At 41.6% G+C, this 23930-nt stretch overlaps 2 protein-coding genes across 8 annotated transcripts in view; both read right to left on the reverse strand.

The window, feature by feature from the left end:
- Nucleotides 1–622: 622 nt before the first annotated feature.
- Nucleotides 623–11847, reverse strand: C8H3orf62 (chromosome 8 C3orf62 homolog). 4 transcript variants are annotated; one of them, XM_074197936.1, is made up of 6 exons: nt 11769–11847; nt 11035–11126; nt 9225–9636; nt 7573–7664; nt 4512–4773; nt 623–1074 (listed from the first exon to the last, which is right to left on the reverse strand). In XM_074197936.1, the coding sequence occupies exons 3-6, from the start codon at nt 9629–9631 to the stop codon at nt 1068–1070; spliced, it is 768 nt and encodes a 255-aa protein (XP_074054037.1). In that variant the 5' UTR covers nt 9632–9636; nt 11035–11126; nt 11769–11847; the 3' UTR covers nt 623–1067. The 4 variants fall into 4 exon arrangements, with proteins under 4 accessions (XP_074054037.1, XP_074054036.1, XP_074054038.1 ...); XM_074197935.1 differs by lacking the exon at nt 11769–11847 and adding an exon at nt 11570–11658; XM_074197937.1 differs by lacking the exon at nt 11769–11847 and adding an exon at nt 11625–11645.
- A 54-nt stretch (nt 11848–11901) lies between these two features.
- The window catches only part of USP4 (ubiquitin specific peptidase 4), a 72546-nt gene continuing 60517 nt past the window's right edge, over nt 11902–23930 (reverse strand). For 2 of the 4 annotated variants that reach the window (XM_074197932.1, XM_074197930.1), the window contains 7 exons: nt 21812–22048; nt 20553–20623; nt 20072–20190; nt 18966–19115; nt 15163–15266; nt 14528–14616; nt 11902–14191 (listed from right to left, as the gene is read on the reverse strand). In XM_074197932.1, the coding sequence (XP_074054033.1) occupies nt 14030–14191; nt 14528–14616; nt 15163–15266; nt 18966–19115; nt 20072–20190; nt 20553–20623; nt 21812–22048 (932 nt within the window). In that variant the 3' untranslated portion in view covers nt 11902–14029. Of the gene's footprint in view, nt 14192–14527; nt 14617–15162; nt 15267–18965; nt 19116–20071; nt 20191–20552; nt 20697–21811; nt 22049–23930 lie in introns of those variants that run through there. The other 2 variants (XM_074197931.1, XM_074197933.1) reach the window with 2 other exon arrangements.

Consider the following 23930-nt stretch of genomic DNA (forward strand, 5'->3'; position numbering starts at 1 on the left):
GGTTCGATTGATAGGATCATGGACTTCAGGCTGGAAGGGACTTTGAGAACTACCTGAAAGCTTCCCTTGATTTATGGAAAAGGCTTAGCGACCTTCCCTCATGTCATATATGTAATAAGGGCCAGCCAAGTTTTGAACTTGAGTCTTCCAGCTCCGGAAGTCATCTTCTGCTTCAAAGGTCAAGCCAAGCCCCTGGACCTCGAGTACCTGCTTCTTTTCTGGAGCAGAGAGGAGACTCAAGTTCCCAAGAATGCACTTCCCTGACCCACATATGGCAGCAATGAAGGCACACAGATGACAGGTGACAGGTGACCATGTGCTTGCACATGTGCTTCTCGAGTCTTGATTCCCTCATTTGTGTTTGCATGTGTCTATGTGTAGTTGTTTGTTGTTTAGACTCACTCTGACCCCATTTGCCATTTCCTTCTCATTTTACAGATGAGGAAACTGAGGCAAACAGGATGAAGTGACTTGCCCAGGGTCACTTGCCAGTGTCTGAGGTCACATTTGAAGTCAGGTCTTCCTGACTCCTGGGCTGCCTCTCTATCCACATACTCACCCATCTAGTGACTTGGTGACCTCATACTCAAGTCCAAATTTCTAAGGTGGAGACCTCTAGAACCAGGCTACAAAATGGAGATTTATTCAATAGTCAATAGGATTTACAAGATACTGTTAAGCCACACAATACAGGAAAAAGTCAAAATCAGGGGCCCTGCTCTCAAGGAGCTTACATCCCTGAGAGGGAAGACATGAAAACAATTCTCTCCTAAAATCTCAGAGGAAAACCTGGTGAGTGCCTCTGACAGGTGGGACTTGACCTGGCTCTTGAAGGGAGTCAGGGAAGCCATGAGGCACAGGTGAGAAAAGAGCATTCCAGGCATGGTGGGCAGCCAGTGAAAATGGACCAAGTAGGGAGATGGAACTGGATGTGCTGGCAACACCATCCAGGACAGGGGAGTCCAGTGTGTAACCCAGACCCACCAACATGGGGCTGGGCAGTCTCTTCTCACCTTGGCCTCTTTCCAAAGTCTGTTCGTTCACAGAAATAGTGGTGTAATATCTCTTTAATTGCTACAAAATAGAAAGATAAGCAAACTTTTGTGAGCTTTACATTTCTATTTCATTCTCTTTTATGTGGTTGTTTCAAGTGATTGGAATAAAAATAGTGAGCTTGGCTTAATGGTCATCCAAGTCCCAGGCCTGGACTTAGCTTCCTGCTGATCTAAGCTTTACAACTGGGAAGCAAGTTTTTCCCCTCTGGTCCCCTTAGGTTTGTGAGCTTCCAAAAACATACCATATTACCATATTGCCAACACAATTAGGAAAAGGCTCAAAAGCCACAGGCAAAGTCACAGGATCTCAAACAAGCTACACAGACCCTTTCATTACCCCTGGTTTCTACTACTCGGTGTTTCCCTTCAAAAGACTGGCTACACTGGCTCTGGAGAAAAAAGGTGAAATTTCATTTGCCTTCTTTGATGCAAAGTGGGATCATGGGGTGTTTCTGCTCTCTGGGGTCTGCTGGGGAGGTGGCCTGTCCTCTTGCTATTTCTAAGTCCTTGGATGCATTTGCTTCTTTGGTCCTGGGAGTTGGGGTTAAGGAGCAGGGAGGGCATCAACCCTGCCCTGCTCCAAGTGTTCAAATACTAATCAAAGACCAGAACAGGGCTTGTGAGAAATTGATTCCCTTTTCTCCCATGCTCTTTTACCTAAGAACTCAAGGGAAACCCAGCAATGTGACATTATCCCCACTTTGCCCAGCTCTCTACTGGCTCCTAAGGGGCCTGTCAAAGAGCTCTATGCTAAGAGGTCATTTGCCTTGAAATAGTGGCTTCAGAGTAGCCAGTGTCTCCTTATTCCTCTTACTCTACACAGAAAACTCCCAGTGACTTTGGACTTTTTTTTCACTTTTAGCCTGAACTTTCTCATTGAAATCGTTATCCTGTAAGTATTTTTATTACTACCCATTTCCCCAAAACCCAGAAAAGGACAAGGTCTTGAGGTTTTTCCAAGAGGTTGGATAACATCCAAGGATCCAAGTTTGGGCAAAGGAGGTAGGTCTACTGCAATGGGAGTGTTGAGCCTAAGAATACTGATCTTAGGAGTCAAGAGATATGCAACTTAAGTAGATTGAGCACTTTTCCAAACATTCCCTTGCCTTACCCATTTCCTAAGGAAAATAAACTTGCTGGAAAGATATCAGGGATTAATGATTGATCCTCAGGGGAATTACTAGCTCTGATGTTGACTTCTCTGATACAAATTCCTAGAGGGAAAATTCCCAAGTGCTATTTCCCAGGACATATGTGTCTATCTGAATTTATCATTTATTTTCTTCCCAGAGGAATTCGCAGTTTTGATCTATTTATCCAAATAAACACCCTTCTGTAAATCTGTTTTTCTGGGGGTGTGGGTGGGAGCTACACATGGGGCCTAGGCCTATCTGTGAATGGGGAGCAGTGAATGAGTCTAGAGGGCTTCCTTAGCCTGCCTGTTTGTAGGAAGACCCTCTGGGCATTTCTAGTTTGTTCCATGTTGATCTGTGAGGTATAAGTATAGTCCACCTGATGCCTCTTGCTGGGGGTACAGAAGACCAGCATTGGGGGTAAAGGAAAGACCACTCAGAAACACCTGCTATCCCATGTCCATATCTTGGATTCAGATCTAGCCCCTGTCTACTTGGCACCAGTGTGTGATGGGGTATGGGTGAGGGAGAAGGTGGCAGGACCACTAGCCCGAAGATCAGGGGTGGACTCTGGCACCAACTCAAGGTAATGATTTTCTGTAGGTCTGGGACAGACCCTGCAGGTTGAACTGGCTGTGGACACTCTGCGGTTAGATTTCCCAGGTTCCATCTCTTGCCATCCCCAGCATGCCACCCGCCCACTCTTCTTGAGAGATCTGCAGAGCCGCCCTGCTTGGCTCAAGTCCTAACTGTTGTCCCTACAACATCCATCCCCTCCTCACAATTTACCCTCTCCTCACTGCTACAAATTTTTACCTTTCCACATTTCTGAGCTCCAGGATGCCCCCTCCCTCTTCACCCCCATCTCTTGCCCACAGACAACTGGGCTGTGACCTTTCTCTCCAGGCTGGGCATCCCCTTACAAGGCTCATTGCCCTTCCATACACTCATCGACAAACCTTGCAGGTCTCCAGGTGGTGTAGGCACATCTGGGAATGAGGCCCATGTGACTGTATCCACAGGCATGTCTAGGGGCAAGCCAGGCACAAGCACCTGTCTGCCTTCAATCCCTCTAACAAGGAGTCCCTGACTCCTCCACAGGTGGCTCCTCATTTCACCTATTTCCCATGACAAACTCCTCTAGGGCAAACATTCATCACAAGCTAAGATGGTCTGATGAATCTGGACCCCCATCAGCCTTTGGTAGTGCTAGGGAACCTCTTCCTACCCTGGGCAACCCCCCTACTATCCACTCAATCCTTTCTGTTGCTCCTGCTCCCAGGTGGTGAAAAGAAAGTGATGAAGCAACCTGTTCAACATTCAAGCTGCAGCCTCACAAAGCCTAACCTGGTAGCTTGGCAATCCTTTTATTCCTAAAAGTTGTCTCCTTTTTCACAAAAAGGGCTTGGTGGGAATTTGAGCCCTGCCAGGACAGCAGCCCTGATGGGGATAGCCCAGGTCTAGGAAGAGTGGAAGGGCGAGAGGCTCTGGGCTCATTCCCATTCAGTCCTATTTGGTACCCCTTGACCTTGGCCCTGTGTCTCTCTTCCAGTTCTTCTTGCTACCATGCTAACAGTTCATGGGGTGGGACGGGGGAGCCTTGTGCAGCTTCCTTTCCTTTTCCCCAAAGAGCGGGGATAAGAGCTCACAAGCCCCAGGGGCAGGAAGAGAGAGGACATGATTGGAGGTCCATCTGCCCAGGCCAAGGCTGGCTTGAACAGGGTCCTCTCTACCACTGTCCTGCCCTCACACTCCAGACCAAGGTCTTCCTCCCTACTTAATGGAGCAAGATGAGATTGGAGTGGGATGTCCTCCTCTCTAGGCCCAGAGAGATGGACCCATCACCACTCGGAAAACTTGCTGGCCTCAGACTTCCACAGAGCTTCTGATCAGAGTGCTGGTCTTTGAGGAAAGCAGGTCTCAGTTTCCTTCCATCTAAATGAGACTAGAATAGAGGTCCCAAGGGTCGGGCACCAGTCTTGCTAGGGATGCAGTAAACTGGGAAAGGACTAGCTTGCAGGCCCTTGGACATTGGCTGTATTTATAAAGCAATTAGGAAACAGATTCAAAGTATTGAGGAAAGTAAGCAAAACCAAGAAAAAGAAAAATCATAAAAACTAAACTGCAGAGAAAAAGGATAGTGATGAAAGATATGGTAAAGAAAAGGTATAGGGATAGACATGACAGAATTTGGAACATTCTTTTAAGGAGCTGATTGCCAAAGGCCCTTGGGCATTCCTGAGCCACAGCTTTCCTGGCAAGTCCTAAATGAATACCACAAAAATCAAGGGGAAAAACGAAAGCTAAAATGAACTCCTCTTACTTAATATGGTATTTAAAAGAGGTCATCAAATTATAATCCTCTTCCAAATCCAGGACGGTTTCTATTATATTCTGGTCATCAAAAGTTGGCTTTAGGCAGCTGGCTTCTGCATCTGTGGCCTTGTGTGGGCTCTCATCCATGAAGAGGGCCAGGACTTCCTCTTTAAAGGGGGAATCTTCTGAGCGGCTGCAAACCCGGTTTAACTCATTTTCAAATTCTAGTTTTCCAGCCAGTTCTTCAATAGTTCGGATGCTTGTATGGTCTTAAAAATAAAAAAAAAAATTGCATTCAAATGTGTACAATAAGCATTCAGAAATTTTTCATTGATAATTCAGAGCTCTGAGTGGTTCAGAGGATCTACTGGAATGTCAAACAAACCTGGCCATCCTTGCCCAGGCTTCTTTCACTCAAATTCATAGCTACCATCCTTAATGACAGAGTAAAGTGGGGCTAGTATCTGGCACAGGAAAGGCACCAATGGGGATATTTGGAATCACGAATGTTGTTTCTCAGAGTCAGTGTGACCCATTTTCTTGGGTTTATATTGACTGAACAGTCGACCTTTTGAAAAAAATGGGCAACTGTTGCTTCTTGCTGTTCCCTTCTCAGATTCCAAAACGGAGGTTCCACAAAACTCCCAAGCCCCCTGCTTCAGTGATTTCTAGTGGATTTACAATTAGACGGTGTGTTAGAGATCATATAGTGTAGTGCTTCACAGAGAACCATATAGGGCCAACCCTGGTAACCCCATGCACACGCAGGAACAGACCCTGTGAGACACAAGGCTCTAAGCCAATTGTCTCATTTATGAGGAAATTCAGATAATGAGGACTGTATTGGTGTCGAGTAGGGATCTTAAAACCCATCTAACCCACTCACTCCCACTAACAAGAAACTCGATTCTAGAAAGTTTGTTTGTGGTATTCATTTTTTATCTTTATACCTACTCCACAGGGCTCCATACCTAGTGTTTGCTGAATCCTATTGCCCACTGTTACATAGGCACTAAATGAGGCTCAGGATTCAAACCCAGGCTTTCTGCTCTATCCAATCCTCTTTCCTCTACACCATCCTGTCTTTCCAATAGTGTCTCACAGGTTAAGTAGAAAAGGTGGGATTTGAAGTCAGATCCTTCCTCTCCCAAGCACTACCCCACACTGCCTCCCCTTAAATAAAAAAAAGAAAAAACTTTAAGGGCAATGGGATGAAATAACTTGCCCAAGGTCACACAGCTGGGCAATTATTAAGTGTCTGAAGTCAGGTCCTCCTGAGTCCAGGACTGGTGCTCTATCCACTGAACCACCTAGCTGCCCTAAGTGTTCTTTCCATTGTACTACATGGTCTGCAAAGAAAGGATGAGACAAAGCATAATGTCACCCCAACTTTTCCAAATGAAGACCACCTTTATTTTTGAAAAGGTGTGTTTGTTAATAGGAACAATAGAGAAAGTGCTGAATCTGGAAGCAGAGAACCTAGATTCACATGTGGGCTCTGCCATTTCCTAATTCAACATCTCTGAACCTTAAAGCTTTAGTTTCCCAACTGGAGAACAGGAAAAAGGACTGGACTAGATGACTTCCACCTCTCACTCTAGAATCCTGACCCAGAAGCAAGAATCCCTTCAGGCTTGGAGGTTAAGGGTAAAAGAGGAAGCAGAGAGAGGCATCCTGGGACTACTGTGTCCATCTCTACCTGAAGCTGGCTGGGTCCTGCTTCAGTCCCAGCCACATGGGGTCATAGAAAGAGCATTAAATATGGAGTCAAGGGTTCAGCTAGGTGGCACAGTAGGTACAGTACTGGTCCTGGAGTCAGGATGACCTGAGTTCAAATCTGGCCTCAGACAATTAATAATTACCTAGCTGTGTGGCCTTGGGCAAGCCACTTAATCCCATTGCCTTGCAAAACCCAAAAAGAAACCTGGAGTCAAAAAAGTGAGTTTGACCTCCAACTCTGCTATTTAATTCCTAGTATAACTTCCTCATCTGGAAAAGATCTCTAAAGCCCATTTAGCTTCAAATCCTATGACCCTAAGTCATATAACTAGTTATGATAAGTATTAAAATGAGAAACATTTTGTTATCCTGGAACCAAATGAAGTCATTGGGTGCTGTGAGGTTCCCAGAACACATTGGGTTGCTGTACTTTTTTGAAAGGAGAAACACAGCACAGACCATTCAAAACCAATTATTTGCAATCTCCCATCTATCAAAACTTTTTTTTAAAGAAAACCAGTGGTAGTCTGCTAGTATAGGTCTGATCAGGTCACTCCCTCCATTAAAAACCACCAGTCAGTCAGTCAACAATCATTTATCAGTGACTCTTCACTGCCTACAATACAAAGGCCAAATTATCAGCCCAGCATTAGGGTGTCCCTTCACAAAGCTCCATTTCCAGCCTTCATGTTTCCTGACCAGACTCCACACTTTTCCTACCTCTGTAGCTTTGCTCATGCTGACTTATGTCTAGAATGCCTTTCCCCATCTCTACCTTCCATCCTTCTATCCATTCCTTCAAGTCAGCTCCAAACACCACCTCTAAAAAACCTTCATGGATTTCCCCAACCAATTAATCTTTTTCACGACCTCTACCATGGCCTCTACCTCTCTTAATGAACCCATCACATTCTTTTTTTATATGCCAGACACTGGAAATTTGTGGCCCCAACATCTGTCCCCCCCTCAAGAATCCATCAAGGATTTCTCCTTTTCCAGGTCACATTTTAGCTGTTCCCAGAGGACAAGACCTGATCAATGGCTTTAATGAATCTTACTCTTTTCAGTTTACAACTGCTAACAATCTTCAAATTGGGGCAGCTAGGTGGCACAGTGGATAGAGCACCAGCCTTGGAGTCAGGAGTAACCTAGGTTCAAATCTGGCCTCAGACACTTAATAATTACCAGACAATAACTACCTAGCTGTGTGGCCTTAGGCAAGTCACTTAATCCCATTTACATTGCAAAAAAAAATCTTCAAATTAAAAACCATGACGCTGACTTGATTCTCTTACTTTACACCTTACAGCCAGACCAACAGCCATCCTCTCTGGACATCAAGGACTCACCAATCATATCGAGTAGATCCTTTGTGATTTCTTGGTTGGAATTGTTGAGAGGAACATTGGCTTCAACCTTCAAATATCTATCCACATCTTTCCTATGTTCCCCCAGAAGGGGAGGGCAAAAAATGGTGACATTTTAGGTTCTTTTTCAATAATGTACTGAGCAGGGAAACCAGAGCTATCAAGTAGAGTGATGAGGCAAACCTTCTGGTGATCTTAAATTCTCAGTGATAGCCTGAATGGAATAAAAGCCTTGGTAAATAAATAAAAGGCAAAGTATAAGAAAAGTCCATAGGTGTTGGGCTAGTTGTGATAATGAACTTTTGGGAGTGTTGTCCTGATTCATCGCAAGTCCAGCTGGCAGTGAGATGGCTCACACGGGCTGAGACACGGGAACCTTGTCTTTTTTAGGCACAGTGCCTAAAATTGCAGGTCCTGAGGATACTAAGAACCAGGATTTGTTTTGGGACAGGAGAGAAGACAATGGGGGGAACACATTCAGATGGGAGTTAGGGATGAAGGGACTTGTGGGAACATAAGGAGAGATGGGAAGAGACAGAGTAGAGCAACTGGGGGCCTAGCAGGAGCACAAACAGGAGGGCAGAGCAAACCTCAAGAAAAGCTTTGAGAAACATTGAGACCAAAGGAATAAGGAAGATAATCTGAGGTGTTCTTTATGCTATAAAGAACAATAAGGATACACAGCTAAGTTTGACAGAAAAACAAGTTGTGCATGTGTACTTTCTAACCTGTGTTTTTGTGGCATGAAAAATTGGAGGTTTGTGATACTTACCACCTGGCTTTGTATTCAGACTTTCAAGGCAGGTCAATTTTAGGATTCTTGAAAAGCAAATTCAATTCAACAAATATTTATTAATCGCCTATGTGCAAGGCCCTGGACTAGGCTAAGGATACAAAGGCAAAACAATGAAATAGTCCTTACCCTCCAATAGTTTACATTCTACTAAATTAGCAGGGCCAGATTTGGGAAGTTATTTTTATGTTTTTTCTTGAATAGACTCTAGGGATAAGAGTAGAAGATCTAGAATATTCTCTTCAAAAACTATCATCTGGTCTTATTATAGCTACATATTTTCCATTCTTTGCCTTTAGCGATACCTTAGGCTCTCTAGAAGACATTCAATTTGTGTTTTTTTAAAGTACCATTACAAAGAATCATTCGATTTCTTTTTCTATTTTTGTTTCAGAATAGGTCTTGGGGTGGACTAGGTGGTGCAGTGGATAGAGCTCCAGCCCCGCTGGAGTCAGTAGGACCTAAGTTCAAATCTGGCCTCAGACACTTAATAATTTCCTGCTGTGTAACTTTGGGCAAGTCACTTAACCCCACTGCCTTGCAAAAAAAAAAAAAATAGGTCTCCTCATCTCACCCAGGGAAGTTTTCTTAGATCCACTCCCAATACTGATTGACACAGGAGTTTTGACCTGGTCTGGTTTGTCTCCCGCCACCAACCACCACCACCACCAGATTAATGCTATATTAAATATGAACACCTATAAATCAGAATTCTTAAAGGGATCTCAGCTTTCCTGATAGTTGAAATTACAGACATGTGCCACATCATCCATAAAATTTTTCTTCTAGAAATGAGAAACATCTTAAAATGCAATACTTAAAATACTAGATTAAAAATCACCTTAAACTTTCTTTTCTCCAATTTTCCCCATCTCCAGTGCCTCTTAGAAACTGCCTTTCAGGTACAAAAATCGAGGAATGTATCAACACATTTTCCTTGCTGGTCAAAGGTTTTCTTTTGGGGCATAAAGTATGTGGTTTCATATTGACCGGGATATGGTTTGGTACAAAGACAGGGTTCTCATTTTCAGGAGCACAGGACACAGGAGTAAACTGACCAACATAAGAAGTGGTGGAAGGATATCTCCTGCAAAGAAGTTTATTCATCTGAATAGTGAAGGAAGAAGGCGAGGTGTCCAAGTCTGCTTTTGGCTGACTTGGGCACTCTTGAGAGTGACTGATGCCCTCAAACGCTCTGTCAATGGCTGCTGTCAGCTCCTTTCTGCATCTTCTTAGCTTCTCAGACATTTCACCTAAAAATGGCCACGGTTCTGTTATACATTATATTAGAAATACTTGAATACATAAAATGGCAGGAAATACTTATAAGGAACTGGACCTACAACCTCCTCTTCTTTAATCCTTGGGGTTTTTTTTCATCCATTTACCTGGGCTTTACTGAGCGCTACTATAAGAGGCTTCACCATATATATGCCCCACTGCCTGGTTTTGAATGAATTTGTTCTTTATCCTTGAAGGAGACCATGACACCAAGGAGGTGATGCCGTGACAAGCTTGTGGATTTGAGTGAGGGGGATGCTATGCTAGGTTACCAGCTTCACTTTCTCCTCCAGAATCATCTGGGTCCAAGTGGCCAGATATGAATCAGGATGACCCCAAACTACTCTGTACAAAGTTCATACTTAAAACTCATTGAGTCCTTATCTAATAACCCCAGCTAAGGCCCATCAAAATTGAGTCACTTCTACAAGTCAAGTTCTCTTACTCCAAAATCATCACGTCCCCCTTGAGGTCTTGAAGACACACTTTCCTTCCAGCACCCTAGTAAATGCAACTTCTTTACTCATTGCCTGCCAACTAACAACGTAGAACATTTGCTTACACTATGAAACCTGTATTAACAAGACCATGGAGTCAGGAGGCCTGTTCACTGATTAGAGCTGTAAGGGGTCTAATGGGCCATCAAATCAATTTCTTTTACATACAGTTGAGGGAATGAAGAATCTAAGAGGCTCTGAACTTATACAAATTCATACAAGTAATAAATAATAGGGCTGGGAGCTGAAATGTGGTCCTTTGACTCCAAACTTGCCTTCTTTCCCAAATCCAAAAACATTTACTGGTTATGATTGTGGGCAAATTGCCAACCTTTCAGATCCTCAAGCTTTCTCATTTATAAAATGTTTATAATAATATTTCTTTGAAACATTAAAAGAATTTATCAATCTAATAACTGTAAATGCTATATGGAAATTTGATTTTTTCAAAGATTGTTGTAAAAAAAATTTGGCAAATATGAAAGCTCTATGATCATGAGTTATTATTCTGACCAGAATCTATAACTAGTTGAAAAAAAGGCCTTTCAGTAATAAAACTGGACGGGCAGAGACAGGTATAATGAAATCTATCAAAAATGAATATTGAAAATTATGTCTATGTGTAATTAGGGGGAAAGAGCTAAAAACAAAACCAGAAGGATAATTCCTCCCACCCCCAGAAATCAAGAAAATGCAATCTTTGAAGGACCTTTTCTCCAATGAATGAAGTCAGGATGATTGAGGTTCAAATCCAACCTCAAGACCCTGATCAGCCTGTTTCACTCTGGGAAGTCACTAAATTCATAGCTTTTTGATCTGTAAAATGAAGTTGAGAACAGCACTCCTTTCCCACCGTGGTGAATGTTTGCCCACCTAAGAGGGCCGCGCCTTCTTGCTCTCTCAGGGTCTTCACGTCTCCTCCTAGCTCTCCAGAGCCTGCTCAAACCAGGGGTGCTCAGTTATTCCTGAAATATCAGACAAGGCGGCCCTCAGGGCCCAGGCCGTCCTCGGGGGAGACCGTCCTCGGGGCCAGACCGTCCTCAGGGCCAGGCGGCCCTCGGGGCCCAGGCCGTCCTCGGGGCCAGGCCGAATCGGGGCCAGGCGGCCCTGACGGGAGGCCGTCCTCCGGGCCAGGCGAACCTCGGGGCCAGGCCGTCCTCCGGGCCAGGCGGCCCTCGGGGGAGGCCTCGGCGGCGCGCCGGCCCGCGTCCCCAACGGGCCCCCCTCTCCCCCCGACCACCCACAACGGTGCGGCGACAGTTCTTCAGAGTTTCTGGGGCAACCCGGGGCCAGAAGCGTGGGCCCCGGCTGGGCGCCTCCCGGGCCTCCCTCCCATTCGCCGGGGTGTCTCCGCGGCTCCCCGGCCCTTGTGCCCCCCCCCCCCCCCCCGCCGCGGCGGGAAGACAACCTCCGACTCCGGGCGCCGCGGGCCACCCCCTCCCCGCCCCGGCCGGGGCCCCTGCCTCGGAGCCGGGCCGGCGGGAGCGGGGAGCGGGGAGCGGGGCCCCGCCTCAGGGGCCCGGGGCGGAGGGGCGGCGCTGGCCCTGCCGGAGCCCCCACGCCCGGCCCGGGGTCCCGCCCCGGCCGCCCCCACCCCCCGCACTCACCCGCTCGGCCCCGCCCCGCCCCGCCCGTCCGCGCACGCCCCCGCTGCAACGGCCGCCGCGCGCACGCGCACGCCGCCGGGGACGTAGGGGGGCGCGGGCGAGGCGCGCCCCCGGCTCAGGACGCCACGCAGGCTTAGTGCAAACCATTGGCTTTTATTCTTTGTAGCATAGAAACCCGGTGTCGGGGGCCCTGAGGACACAAGCTGCGGCTCGGCGGGCGCGGCCGATCTCAAAGGCAGAAAGCGGGCCCGGGGCCCGGGGCCCGGGGCCGGCCAGGGCGGGGGGCTTTGTTCCGGGGCGCCGTCCGGCAGGCCAACACCAAGCGCCCCGGGCCGAACGCACTGCAAGTTCGGTGACTTGTGCAGAGGGCGAGGCTGCGGCCGGGCCTCGGGGGCTCCGGATGGGGGGCCCTGAGGTCCGGCGGCCCCTGGAGCAGGGGCAGGGCTAGGCGGGCAGGCCCTAGAGGTCCGACCAAGATCAGGCTTGGTCCACATTCCTCCTCTACAACAGCACAAAACCACATGCATCCCCTTGGCATTGACTGGTTCTTTATAGAGTTTACATCCAGAGAACCAGCTCCTGATGTGGCATTTTGGAGGAAAGAAGGCCAAGGCCACAACTAGTGATGTCCGTAGACAAAAGGAGCCAAGTGAAACAGTCCTAGGCACAAGAGAAAGGCAGTGGCAGTGAGTGGGTTACAGCATTTTTAAAAAAGAAAAGGAGAAACTGAGTTTGTGAAGCAGCAGGCAGCACAGTGGTTTGGGGATTATTTCAAGAATGCGGTTAGGTTTTTTGTTTTTTTTTTTAGTAAAAGAAAAAGACCTTTGGCGTATACATTTAAAAATATGGAAACGGGAGTGTCTTCTATAAATTAAAATTGTCTTTGCCACTAATAGGCAAAGATAAAATGGTGTCCACAGTCACTGCTTTTTGGCGGCTTCTGCAAAAAGGGGAAACCAGTTGAAGCCAATGAAAATCAGAAAACTGTCACCAAATAGCAAGTCTGAAATTCAGAGTTCAGGGAAAGACGACCAGAAAAGAAGGAAAAGGTTGCTCCAAACAAGAAAAAAAGTTGAGCTGAAAAAAAATCTGCAGTTTGTCAGGAGAAACCCTCCTCCTCTCCAAAATAGAAGAATCTGTCAGAAAAGGACGAAAGGAGGGAAATAAATTTCCTATCCTCTCTTGCTATGCAACCAATTTAAAGAGGGTTGGCAAGGACTAACTTTACTTTTACCTAAATGGTTCCTTTTTGGTTTTGATGCAAATGTGACAAGGATTTCTTAGTTGTAGGCCTTAACCTGTAAGTAAGCAGGGAGGAAACTTTACCAAAATTACTGTCTCCAGGGAAAGAAGACTAAGAAAACTAAGCCCTCAGCAGCTTTAAAGTTGGGGAAGATTGTTTTTAGCCATAGTTAAAAAAAAATTCCAGCTGAATACAGAATCACAATGCTTCAATTCATCACTGAATACAGTAGTCATTAGCATCTAAAGATATCCCAAGCTAGGGGAGAGGGAAAGGAGATTCAAATACAATTTAAAAATCTACAATTACTGAGATAGTAGTTGCATTCAAGTCATTTCATTCAGGAAATATCAGAGGGATTAAAAATCAGAACTCAAACATTTTCTTCAAAGGAAAGGGAGGAATTCTTCAAGTAAATCTGTCAAAGTACAAGGATGGCAGATTAAAAAAGTGCCCAATTTCACTTTTGGGTGGGTTTCCTACAGGAAAGGCTAAAATGGCAGCTGGCAAAGAGAAATGGAAAGTGGAAATCTGAGAACTCTAGAATAGAATCTATTCTTATCAATACATAGGGCTCACTATGCCAACAAATATCTGGGTGCCTCAAGAAGAGCTACTATAGAAATTTTCCTGGAGAAATATATTCTTCACACCCTGCCCTTCTATGCCCCCCCCATCCCAGCAGCACTTTTTATTCTTTTTCACACTCCCACCCAACCATCCCACTCCCCAATAATGTGTGACTCCAGCCTTGTAGCCCTTACCCTGCTGACCCCAGCTCTGTAGCATCACAGGTGTTTACAGAACTTTCCCATAACTTGTATTTAAAAATAATAATTCAGCCTCTCAACAATAACCCTTCATGAGCAAACAGGGTCTTTTTTTTCTCTTCTGTTCCATAAAAAAGGAATTTCCCTTATGGATGGCAGTCTGTACATCTGGCAGCTTTTAGAGTGCAAGAGATGTTCCAGATGTGTTCAATGGTACTCTTTAAGATAGTGGCTGACTTCAGGCAGTTTCAGTTGGTATCCATGCTGTATATGTCATCTTCCTCCAGCCCCTCCTGGGAGCACTTTCCTTTCTTCCCTGCTTCAGAGGGGCCAGGGAAACCTGGACCTGAGGGTGCCTTATAAAATTCATCATCCCGACGCTGGTAAAACAACACATATGCTGCTTTTGTCTGCAAAATAAGAAGAATCAAATCTATTAGGTTTAATCAAATAAAATGGAAAACCTTTTCTGATTATAGTAAGGCCCATTAGCAACTAAAGGGGACCTTCCTCCTTACCTCAAGGGTCTTCAACAGATACAGACTTTTGAATCTATGCTGTCACTGCTAAAGGTGGGAAGCATCCCAAATAACCCTCCAATCAGGTTAATGTAATGGCTCTGATCAACAGACCCATTTTTTTTTTATAGCTCATTCTCATTTCCTATCATGACACGCATGTTTCTTTTAATTCATAAAGGCTGATTGTAGAAACTTGCTAATTTAAACCTTCTCAAAAATACTCACCACTATTTGATCCTCAGAGGCCAGGGATACATTACTATCATCGAAGTAATACCATTTGCCATTCAGTTTGTTTTTTGCATATGCAGTATCTGCCAACCAAATCAGGGAAGAAGATATTGACAATTACTAAAGAAGGAATCTATGTTACATCAAACACAACAAAGCTTTTTCAAAAACCCTAAAATCAACTGTTACTGAGATACACAGCAAATTGGAAAATGTGATGTAATATGAACAGATAATATTGATTTTCTAATTTGTTTCTTCACAAATGGAGCACCAGCCTTGGACTCAGGAGGCCCTGAGTTCAAATTTGGCCTCAGATACTTAATAAATGCCAAGCTATGTGACCTCGGAACCACTTCCTTAAACAAAATTTAAAAAAAATAAAGAAGTAATGCTTTCCAGCCATATCCATATGGGGCATACTGAGTTCTTTGTCTTACTACTGGACTTCATGTAGAACTTGGTTTAAAATCTATTCTGCCTCTGCGATTTAAAAGGTGGAAATTATTGTAATACTTCACTGTAATCTGCAGAACGCCTAATATACATCTACATAGGAAGTGTTCAGTTAAAATGTGCTGATATACAAAACTGAAAAATAAGAGAAGGGCATGAAATTTGGTACTTACAGTGGCCCACACCCATAGCTCCATAATGATTGGATACTGCAACAAGGTCATAGACATAAGGGCCAGCTGCCGGGTCACAGACAAACTCAGACATATGCAGATCTCTGAAGATAATACATAAGGCATCTCATAAGTATATGAACTTACAGGTAAAATCTGGTAGATATTAGGTATGTCAAGATTTCACTATAAATGAAAAATTGTATTATAAAATTAAGAGGAACAAGTTAGCAATCAGATTTATAGATAAAGAGTCCAAGACCAAACAAGGGAAGAGATAGAAAGGATTACAGACCGTAAAACAAGACTATTTTGACTAAAAACAAATTAATGTTTTGCATAAACAAAAAATTAGAAGGGAAACAGCTGGGGGGAAAATTATCTCTGGGGAGCAGCTAAGGTAGCAGGTTTAGTGTATAGAATCCTAGCTTTGCAATCAGGACTTGGGTTCAAATTTAGCCTCAGATATGTAAAACTTACTAACTATGGTAACCATGAAGCAAGTCACTAAACCCTGATTGCCTTACCAAAAAAATCTGCAAAAGATATCTAACTGAATAGCAATTCACAACACTAAACAATGATTAAGAAATCCAATAAGAAACTTTTATTAACTTCTTCCATCAAAAAACTGAAAGAAAAGTTGGCAAGCAGACAAGAAATAAGAATGGGGGTTACTAAAGCAAAGCCAGTGATAACATAAGTAAACACCAGTCATCTCCACATGATGAACACAAGCCAGACATATGTATGGCCTAAAAGGCTCTGTGAAGAAAGACAGCAAAAGAGTCAATCCTTGTAACTCCTAAGGAGTAACAGCATACAGTATAATGGGTTAGCAACTCAGACCAGAACACCACAGGACAAGGACTTCCCAAGGTTCAGTCCTGCGATAGCATACAATGTCCTGAAAAAGCAGAACTCTGAACTTCAAAGATATAGAAAGTAGGAGATCAGCATAAAAACCAAGAAGAAAACCAAGTAAGGATAGCTATCTTACCCAAAAAGTGCAGGAGGAGGTAAAGATTAAAAAAAAAAAAAAAAGAATAAACCAAAGACAATGTTAAGTACCATTAAAAATTACTGCAAAAAACAGAATTCTCAAGAAAGAGTAAATAACTAACAGCTGTAAGCAGAGTCTGAAAGGAAAAAATAGATTTTCCATAAAGACTAAGAACAGCAAGAAGAAATGAAGATATTAAAAAAATGAAATACAATTTGGGGAGAGAAAAAAAGAATTAGAAGGATAAAGCAATAAGCCTTATCCAGGTAACAGACTCCCTGAAAATCAGACAAGATCAAAAAAAAAAAAAAAAAGATTCCATGAGCACCAAGAAATATTAGACAAATCAGAAGACTGAAAATGCAAGAAAATATAAGTTATCTGCTATCATCAACTAACCTGGAAAACAAGCTTAGGAAACAATTTATAATCAATGGATTCCCTGAAAAACCAAACTCCCTGAAAGAAATCCCAAAAGGAAAAGTTTGGAATGTCATATCCAAAATACAGAACTGCCATATTAAAGAGAAAAATACCATAAGCATCCAGAAATCACATCTAAATACCAAGGAACTACAAGCAGAAACATACAAGTCCTGGTAATGACTAGATTAAAGAAGGGGAGATCTCGGTATACAACATTCCAAAAAAGAAATGGCATAGTTGGGAGTCATCAAGAGTAGACACAATTAAAAGGACTGAACAATAGGCTTAAAACCATGAATAACTTAATAACTTACATACAGTGCAAAGCTGACTATAAGACTGGGGGGGGGGGGTGGACCATTAATGAAATAGATAATTTACAAATTGTTGAGCAGGAACTTGGAAATGCAACATGAAACCAAGAATGGTAAATTTACTTGAGCAACTAGAACGATTAATGTAGTACTAATATTCAAATAAGGGGAGGAAAAAAACAAAGATTCTTTCAGTGCTTTAATATCTTGACCCATTGTGGGTAGATTCCTTCAGTTCAGAGAATTTTAAGAGTGGAAAGAACAGAGAGGGTAAAGAGGATAAACTAATGTGGAAAGGAGGGAGGTTGCTATCTATCATAATATACAAACACAGAGGAAAAGGTGGGAAAATATCAGATAAACCTTACTTTCATCTGAGATGAACAAAGGATGGTTGAAAACATGCAGATATAGGGGTAGAAAAACATAAAATTTAACAAGGAAACAAGAGATAAAGTAATGGGGGGTTTCGAGGGAAGAGATTTTAGGGATGAAGATAATCCAGGAGGAGAGAATCTAAGTCAGATAAACTTGATTCTAAGGGGAGAATTAAAATGGGGGGGAAAAGAAAAGCAAAGAACTAGAATTCTTGACAGTGCTCATAAAATTGGGGCATGGTTTCAAATTATAGTTCTTTGCTTGTGGCATACAAATTAATGGAATAATATTGCAATATAAGAAATGAAGAAAAAAGATAATTTCAGAAAATTCTGAGTAACAGTAACTGATTCAGGATGAAGTGAGGAAGACCAGGAAAACAATTTATACAAGGGAAACATTACATAAAGATGATCAAAATACCTAAAAAGTCCAACTAAAGAAATGACCAAATATTTTTCCAAAAATGTAGCCCATGACCAGTCCCAGTCTCCTGAGGAAGAGGTGAGGAACTTAAGATTCAGAATGAGATGAATTTTCAGCATGATCACTGTAAGAATTTATTTTCCTATCGCCTATTTCCTATTTCTACAATTCAGTCCTTTCAATTGTGTCTACTCTTCATGACTCCCAACTATACCATTTGTGTAGTGAAGGGAAAAAAAAAGTACCAGTTTTTCAAATACATAGAAAAGAAATTCATAAGAAATATTTTGAAAGCAATATATATTTTATTGAATACTTAAAAAAAATTAAGTTGTATGAAATGGAGATTCATATTCCACTTTCTTTTGTACTCTCATCTATAAGAAAATGCTGCTTATTTAGGTGCTTTCAGTTAGGAATAAAACTTTTTAAAAAAATATCCCAGACCCAAGATATAGATGGATGAATGGATAAAATTATTCGGAACAAATACCATTCCAATTGATATAAACAATCAAATGATATAGACAATTATCAAAAGCTATCAATGTGAAAAAAAGAAAATGCTCCAAATCTCTAACAACTGATACTCATTAGATTGTCAAAGATGTAAAAAAAAAAAGTTGTAAATGCTGAAAACACTTTACTGTATACTGTGGAAGCTGTGAATTGGTCTGGGCCATTCTGGAAAGGAATTTAGAATTAGGACCCCTAAATGAGTAAATTGTCCAGACTGATGAATCAATAAGAACTAGGTTCAAATTCTGACATTTACTAGATATGGCACCTGAAGAAAATTATTTCCAGTTTCTGGCTTTGGTTTCCACATCTGTAAAATGAAGGTAAAGTAATTATACTACCTTTCCTTGAGATAAGGAGTGCTTTATATCCTATTTCTATTAAATGGGTCAAAATAAAAGAATGAAGCTAGAAACCTGCGCTCGGATCCCAATGTCTTAGGTCAGGTGACACTTTTCATATGTAACATCAGGTATTCCATCCTGATTGTTACCAGCCAAAATGAAATAGCAGAAAGAAGCAAAAAAAGTTCGAAAAATAAAAAAAGATAAAAGGTTTCTATAACACCAGGTTGAAGTATGATTCAGTTACATCATTGCTAAAGACACATTTCCACAAAAATGAACTGTCGATATAGTGGCAATACTTTGGGGCCAAAGTACCATGTTCAGCAGTTTTGTTACAGGATTTCCTATCTGATTATGATTTTGCTTGATATAGATGTTAAAGAATCCTACCTTATTGGAAATTCAACCACGGTGTCAAGTTTATCCCTCCAATATCTGTTGTATGAGAATCGCTTGAGATGAACCACCAATATTTTTGGCAAGGACCACAAGTCAAATTTCTTTGTGGCCTGTTGATGTTTCTTACAGTTAGGACAATACCTGAGGAGCAAATAAATATGCTCATTTAACTGATATCACTCAATGACTATAAAATCTGACTTTATCAGGAAAGCATTCACACAAATTTTCAGTTACTACTAGTCACTACCCTTTTTAAAAATAAAAATGAGGGGTGGCTAGGTAGATAGCACCAGCCCTGGAATCAGGAGTACCTGAGTTCAAATCCGGCCTCAGACACTTAATAATTACCTAGCTGTGTGGCCTTGGGCAAGCCACAACCCCATTGCCTAGCAAAAACTAAAAATATAAAATAAAATAATAAAATAAAATAAAAATGAAAGTCTGTTCCCCCACACCTCCACAGATATAGCCTATAGCTTTAAAGCACTTGCTATAGCTACATAGAACAGAAAAATTTTAGCAATAGCTAAAGCAAGAAAGATATTTTTTTATCAGTAATGTTGACTATTTCCCTTTAGTAGTTCTTCTCTCCTCCAGAACCAAGTTGTCTCTAGAACATAAAGAATTCAGCATCACATGAAGAGTAATAATTTTGCTATTTTCAATTCTGGAAAACACAATCAAATTAGTGCAGAAAACAAAACTTGGTCAGTAAGTTATTTTCAGACTAGTGTTTACAGTATCTACTGTAAAAGAAAAAAATACTTAATAGTATAAGATGAATACAGAGGCTTTGGTTTTAAGCAGTGTGGGTATCCCCTCCAAGGATAGCCTGTTTAGCAAACTGCTTCAGCATTCAGCATTAACTGCTTCAACCTATACATTCATCTCCATTAATCTAGAGATAAATTGCTCCAATCTCAGTGAAGCTGGTCTTTATATTACCAAATATATAGCTAGTTCTGTCTTCGCAGATCCTGCAAGAGTTTACTCTCTGCCATCATGTCTAAGATTATGTGTGTGTCTTCAAGTGCATGCTGAACACTACTCTCTCTGAGTCTTTCCTATATCCATTTGCTCAATGAACCACTAACCAGGGATCATGCTCCCCAAGGGTTTCCATAGTAGTGAAGAGTTCTATGCAATCTCGGAGGGCCACCGTTGTTTTTTTCTTCTTCTGGGGCTGGAGCATACTGCTGTGCTTATCACAGGCCTGTTAGAAACACAGTGGTTAAGCTGGTACCACAAGATTCTCCAGGAACAAAAAGAAACTTCAATCAAACACGCTGTTTGTATTTTCCTTTTCAGGTTGAATGGAATACTCTGCATAAATTTTGACATGGTGTTTTTCACTCTCAATTTGAAATCCACATTTAATATGCTGTCCAATGTGAATGTACATTGAGTTACTACACTGTCAAGTGAACTGGGATGCTAATCTTACTATTATTCAAAGATGAAAAGTCCTTTTCCAAACCCTAATTGCTCTACCTTGGTTTCTTATCCCAATATTTATGGCAAAAATTGAGAAACCTATCTCCGTTGAAATATCATTAGTTAAATGAAATTACTTACCTCTGATTCTTGTTCATCATAATGAAGACACCGGGTTTCGGTGTCCCAATCAACAGCAACTGTGGAACGAGCTGTGGAAGAGAAGGACAAGATTTCCATTCTCTGCTCACTGGCCAGCAAGAGAAGAGGCTGCTTGGGTGGCTGCTTTCCAGGTGATGGGAAAACAGAGAAGGATCAAAGTCAAGATCTCACTTTGGCACCAGCTACTCCCTGAATTTCTCATCACAAGACCCTTCCCACTCAGGTCTGTCCCTAAATCCCTCACAGCAGGGAACTTTCTCATTACTCTGAACATCCCTGTCTTTCACATGATATGCACAGAAAACCAAAATGCCTAAAGTAGTATAGGTGGATGGCATTTTTACATATGCATACCCTTAAAGGTCATAACACTCTTGGTCCATTTCTCTTTTTTTAAAAAAAAATCATGATTCTATAGTAATTTTAGGCTTTCAAAGCACTTTTAATAAAATTAACACTGTGAAGAAAATAAGACAAATATGTCAAGTGATGTTCTCCCTCCCATACAACTCAAGATGTTACTAATGGGTCCATAAACAATATCTCGAGAACTTTCTAAATCAGCACTATCTCCTATGTTCTCTTCTCTGGTTATGTATGTTGACCCATTTAGCAAATATTTACCAAGTGCAGGGACCCAGATTATCATTTTTACTAAATGACTAATCAGAATTCTTTTCTGAACAGGCTATATCTGGTAAATATCCTAGTGAGAGAAAAATTACACTATGAAACTTTTTCCTCAAATGAAACAAGAGCAAATTCATTAGAAAAGATCCAAATATTGGAAGAAAGATGGTGCTAACACAGAGATCATGACTTGTTCCTTCTCTTACTGGGGTATTATGTATAGAGGAGAGACAGATTCTTCTCTGTGGTCCTTGGCAAGGATCACAGAATTTAGAGTGAAAAGAGACCTAAAATTGTTCAGGTCTAACATCATTTTAAAGATGAGGAAACAGATGCCAAAAGAGAAGAAATGATACAAAAATCAAACAGGTAGTAATAGACCCCTGAATTCAAACCTGGGCTATTCCTTACAAGTACAAGGTAGCAAAGAGATAAGCTCAAATCTAGAAATTCCTTCTAAATAAAGTCAAGTTTATTTATTGTGAAATATACAGACACACAAACACAGACAACACACAGAGTATTTTTCATCAATTTTCAGATGAATAACTAATACTAACAGACATCTGCTAATAAATCAATTCTAAAAATAAAGTTGAAATGCTTACAGTTCAGTTTAAGGAGTTTCCCGTCTGCTGCAAGAGAATTGATGTCAGTGGTGCCATAAGAATTCACCAGGCTGAAAGTAAAAAGCCGTTTTTTGCAGTGCTGGCCTCTGATTCTCCTTGGAACATTCTGACAGGACTCATTTCCCAATTCATGTTCCACACAATCTTCTGATGGACAGGTTTCTGTTTCTGGAGCCTGTCCTTTGCTTTCATCTTGGTGTTCCATTTCTTCTTCTTCTGATATAAATGAAAAAATACAGTCTAGCTTCAATACTTTTAGGGATTTTTTATATTTTTTATTTAAAGAATCATGTCTAAAAATGACTAATAGGGTTATCTTTCATAATATTTACCTGCACATAAAAACAACTAATTCTTTCCCTTAGATTTAAATATCATCTAACTCTTTCTAAATCCATCTTCATTTAATCCTCCTACCAAGTCTGTGAAGCAGCTATGGCAGAATCTGTTACCATCATTTTATAAATCAAAATCCAGAACACAATTCTGCCTCCTAAGATTTAGTGCCAGATCAGTGCTCCTTCTACCAAGTAACAATATCTCCACCTATGGGAGTAGAACATCGAACAAATAAAAACAATTGGCAGATTAATGGCAGAAACACACATATCATTCCTTCAATGAATTTGAGTTTTATGAATTAGAGGATCTAGATTTCAGCTCCACCTTTGCCTTTAACTAGCTATGTGACCTTGGACAGGTCATTTGACCCATGGGACATCAGTGAGAGTAAGAGTCTCCTATGTTTTTTTTGTTTTTGCAAGGCAATGGGGTTAAGTGACTAGCCCAAGGTCACACAGCTAAGGTAATTAAGTATCTGACGCTGGATTTGAACTCAGGTCCCCCTGACTCCAGGGCTGGTGCTCTATCCACTGCACCACCTAGCTGCCCCGCAGTCTCCTATTTAAAGTCTTTCCTATCTAGAACAGTCTGATTCTATGTCTTAGACAAGAGTTGATCTATGAAGAAGAAAAATTAACTCGACTTTGAATGGGTTCTAAAGTTGATTGGCAAAGCATGTGTAAGACTCAGAAATGAAGTTGTACCTCTTTACAGGTAAAGTATACTGGCTAATGAGTCAGTCAGGTGTTGTAAATTTTATGTTTAAGAATCAAAAGCAAACTGCCCTTTTACTAAAGCTTTCTAATCACATATTGGTTGCTGCAGTCACCAGCACTAACTGTAGCTAGTTGTCACTGCTGAGATTTTGAGAGGTTTTTCAGAGAAACACAGAAAGCATCGCTAACCTAAGTAGCAGGGGAAATCAAGAGAGTCTGGTGAAATTAACCCCAACAACATAGGAGCACACCAATAAAGAGAGTCACACCTTTTTAAGGATTACTGGCTTGTGAGCTACTTTTTCCACTGTCACAGATCACAAGCCTTCCATTCATTCACTGGTAATATTGATAATAATAATAATAATAATAATAATAATAATAGTTGTAGTAGTAGTAGTGGTAACAATAGTTAACTGATATTTTAACAGTGGTTTAAAGTTTACAAAATTTTTTTACAGAAAATATAAAATGTTGTGAACTGGAGATCATCTCTTGGTTTGATTGAGCCTCACAACAATTCTAGGAAGTCCAGTCAGTAATACAAATAATATGACAATTTTACAGGTAAGGAAAGTGAGACTCTGAGAAGTTAGATGTTTTGTCCATATTCATATAGCTAATAACTGTCTAAGATGAAGTTTGAATCTAGGTATTCAACACTATCTATTATACCATGCTGTTACCTTTTGAAAACATGATGTGGCCACCAAAATCCATCATTTGGTGGCCAGGTATCTGGAGCTACCTGAAGAAAGGTTCACAGGGTGGCTTTATACTTTATAGCTCAGAAACATCTTTCAAAGCTTATGTTCTACATAACCCTATGAGAAGCAAAGGTTACCTCCATAGCACAGGAAAACATTGGGGGAAGACATTTATGGAGAGGTCAAAGTATTAAAGAAAATGAACTGAACATTAAATCACTTTTAAAATAATTTAATCTTTCCCTGACTTAAAAGGTACTTTTGGATCAGGCAGCATTCTTTACTAACTACTTTCCACTGTCTGAAATAAAAAAAAAGAAATTATAAAAAAAA

This window comes from Macrotis lagotis, chromosome 8 (assembly GCF_037893015.1).
Source record: "Macrotis lagotis isolate mMagLag1 chromosome 8, bilby.v1.9.chrom.fasta, whole genome shotgun sequence".
NCBI classification, from domain to species: Eukaryota; Metazoa; Chordata; class Mammalia; order Peramelemorphia; family Peramelidae; genus Macrotis; species Macrotis lagotis.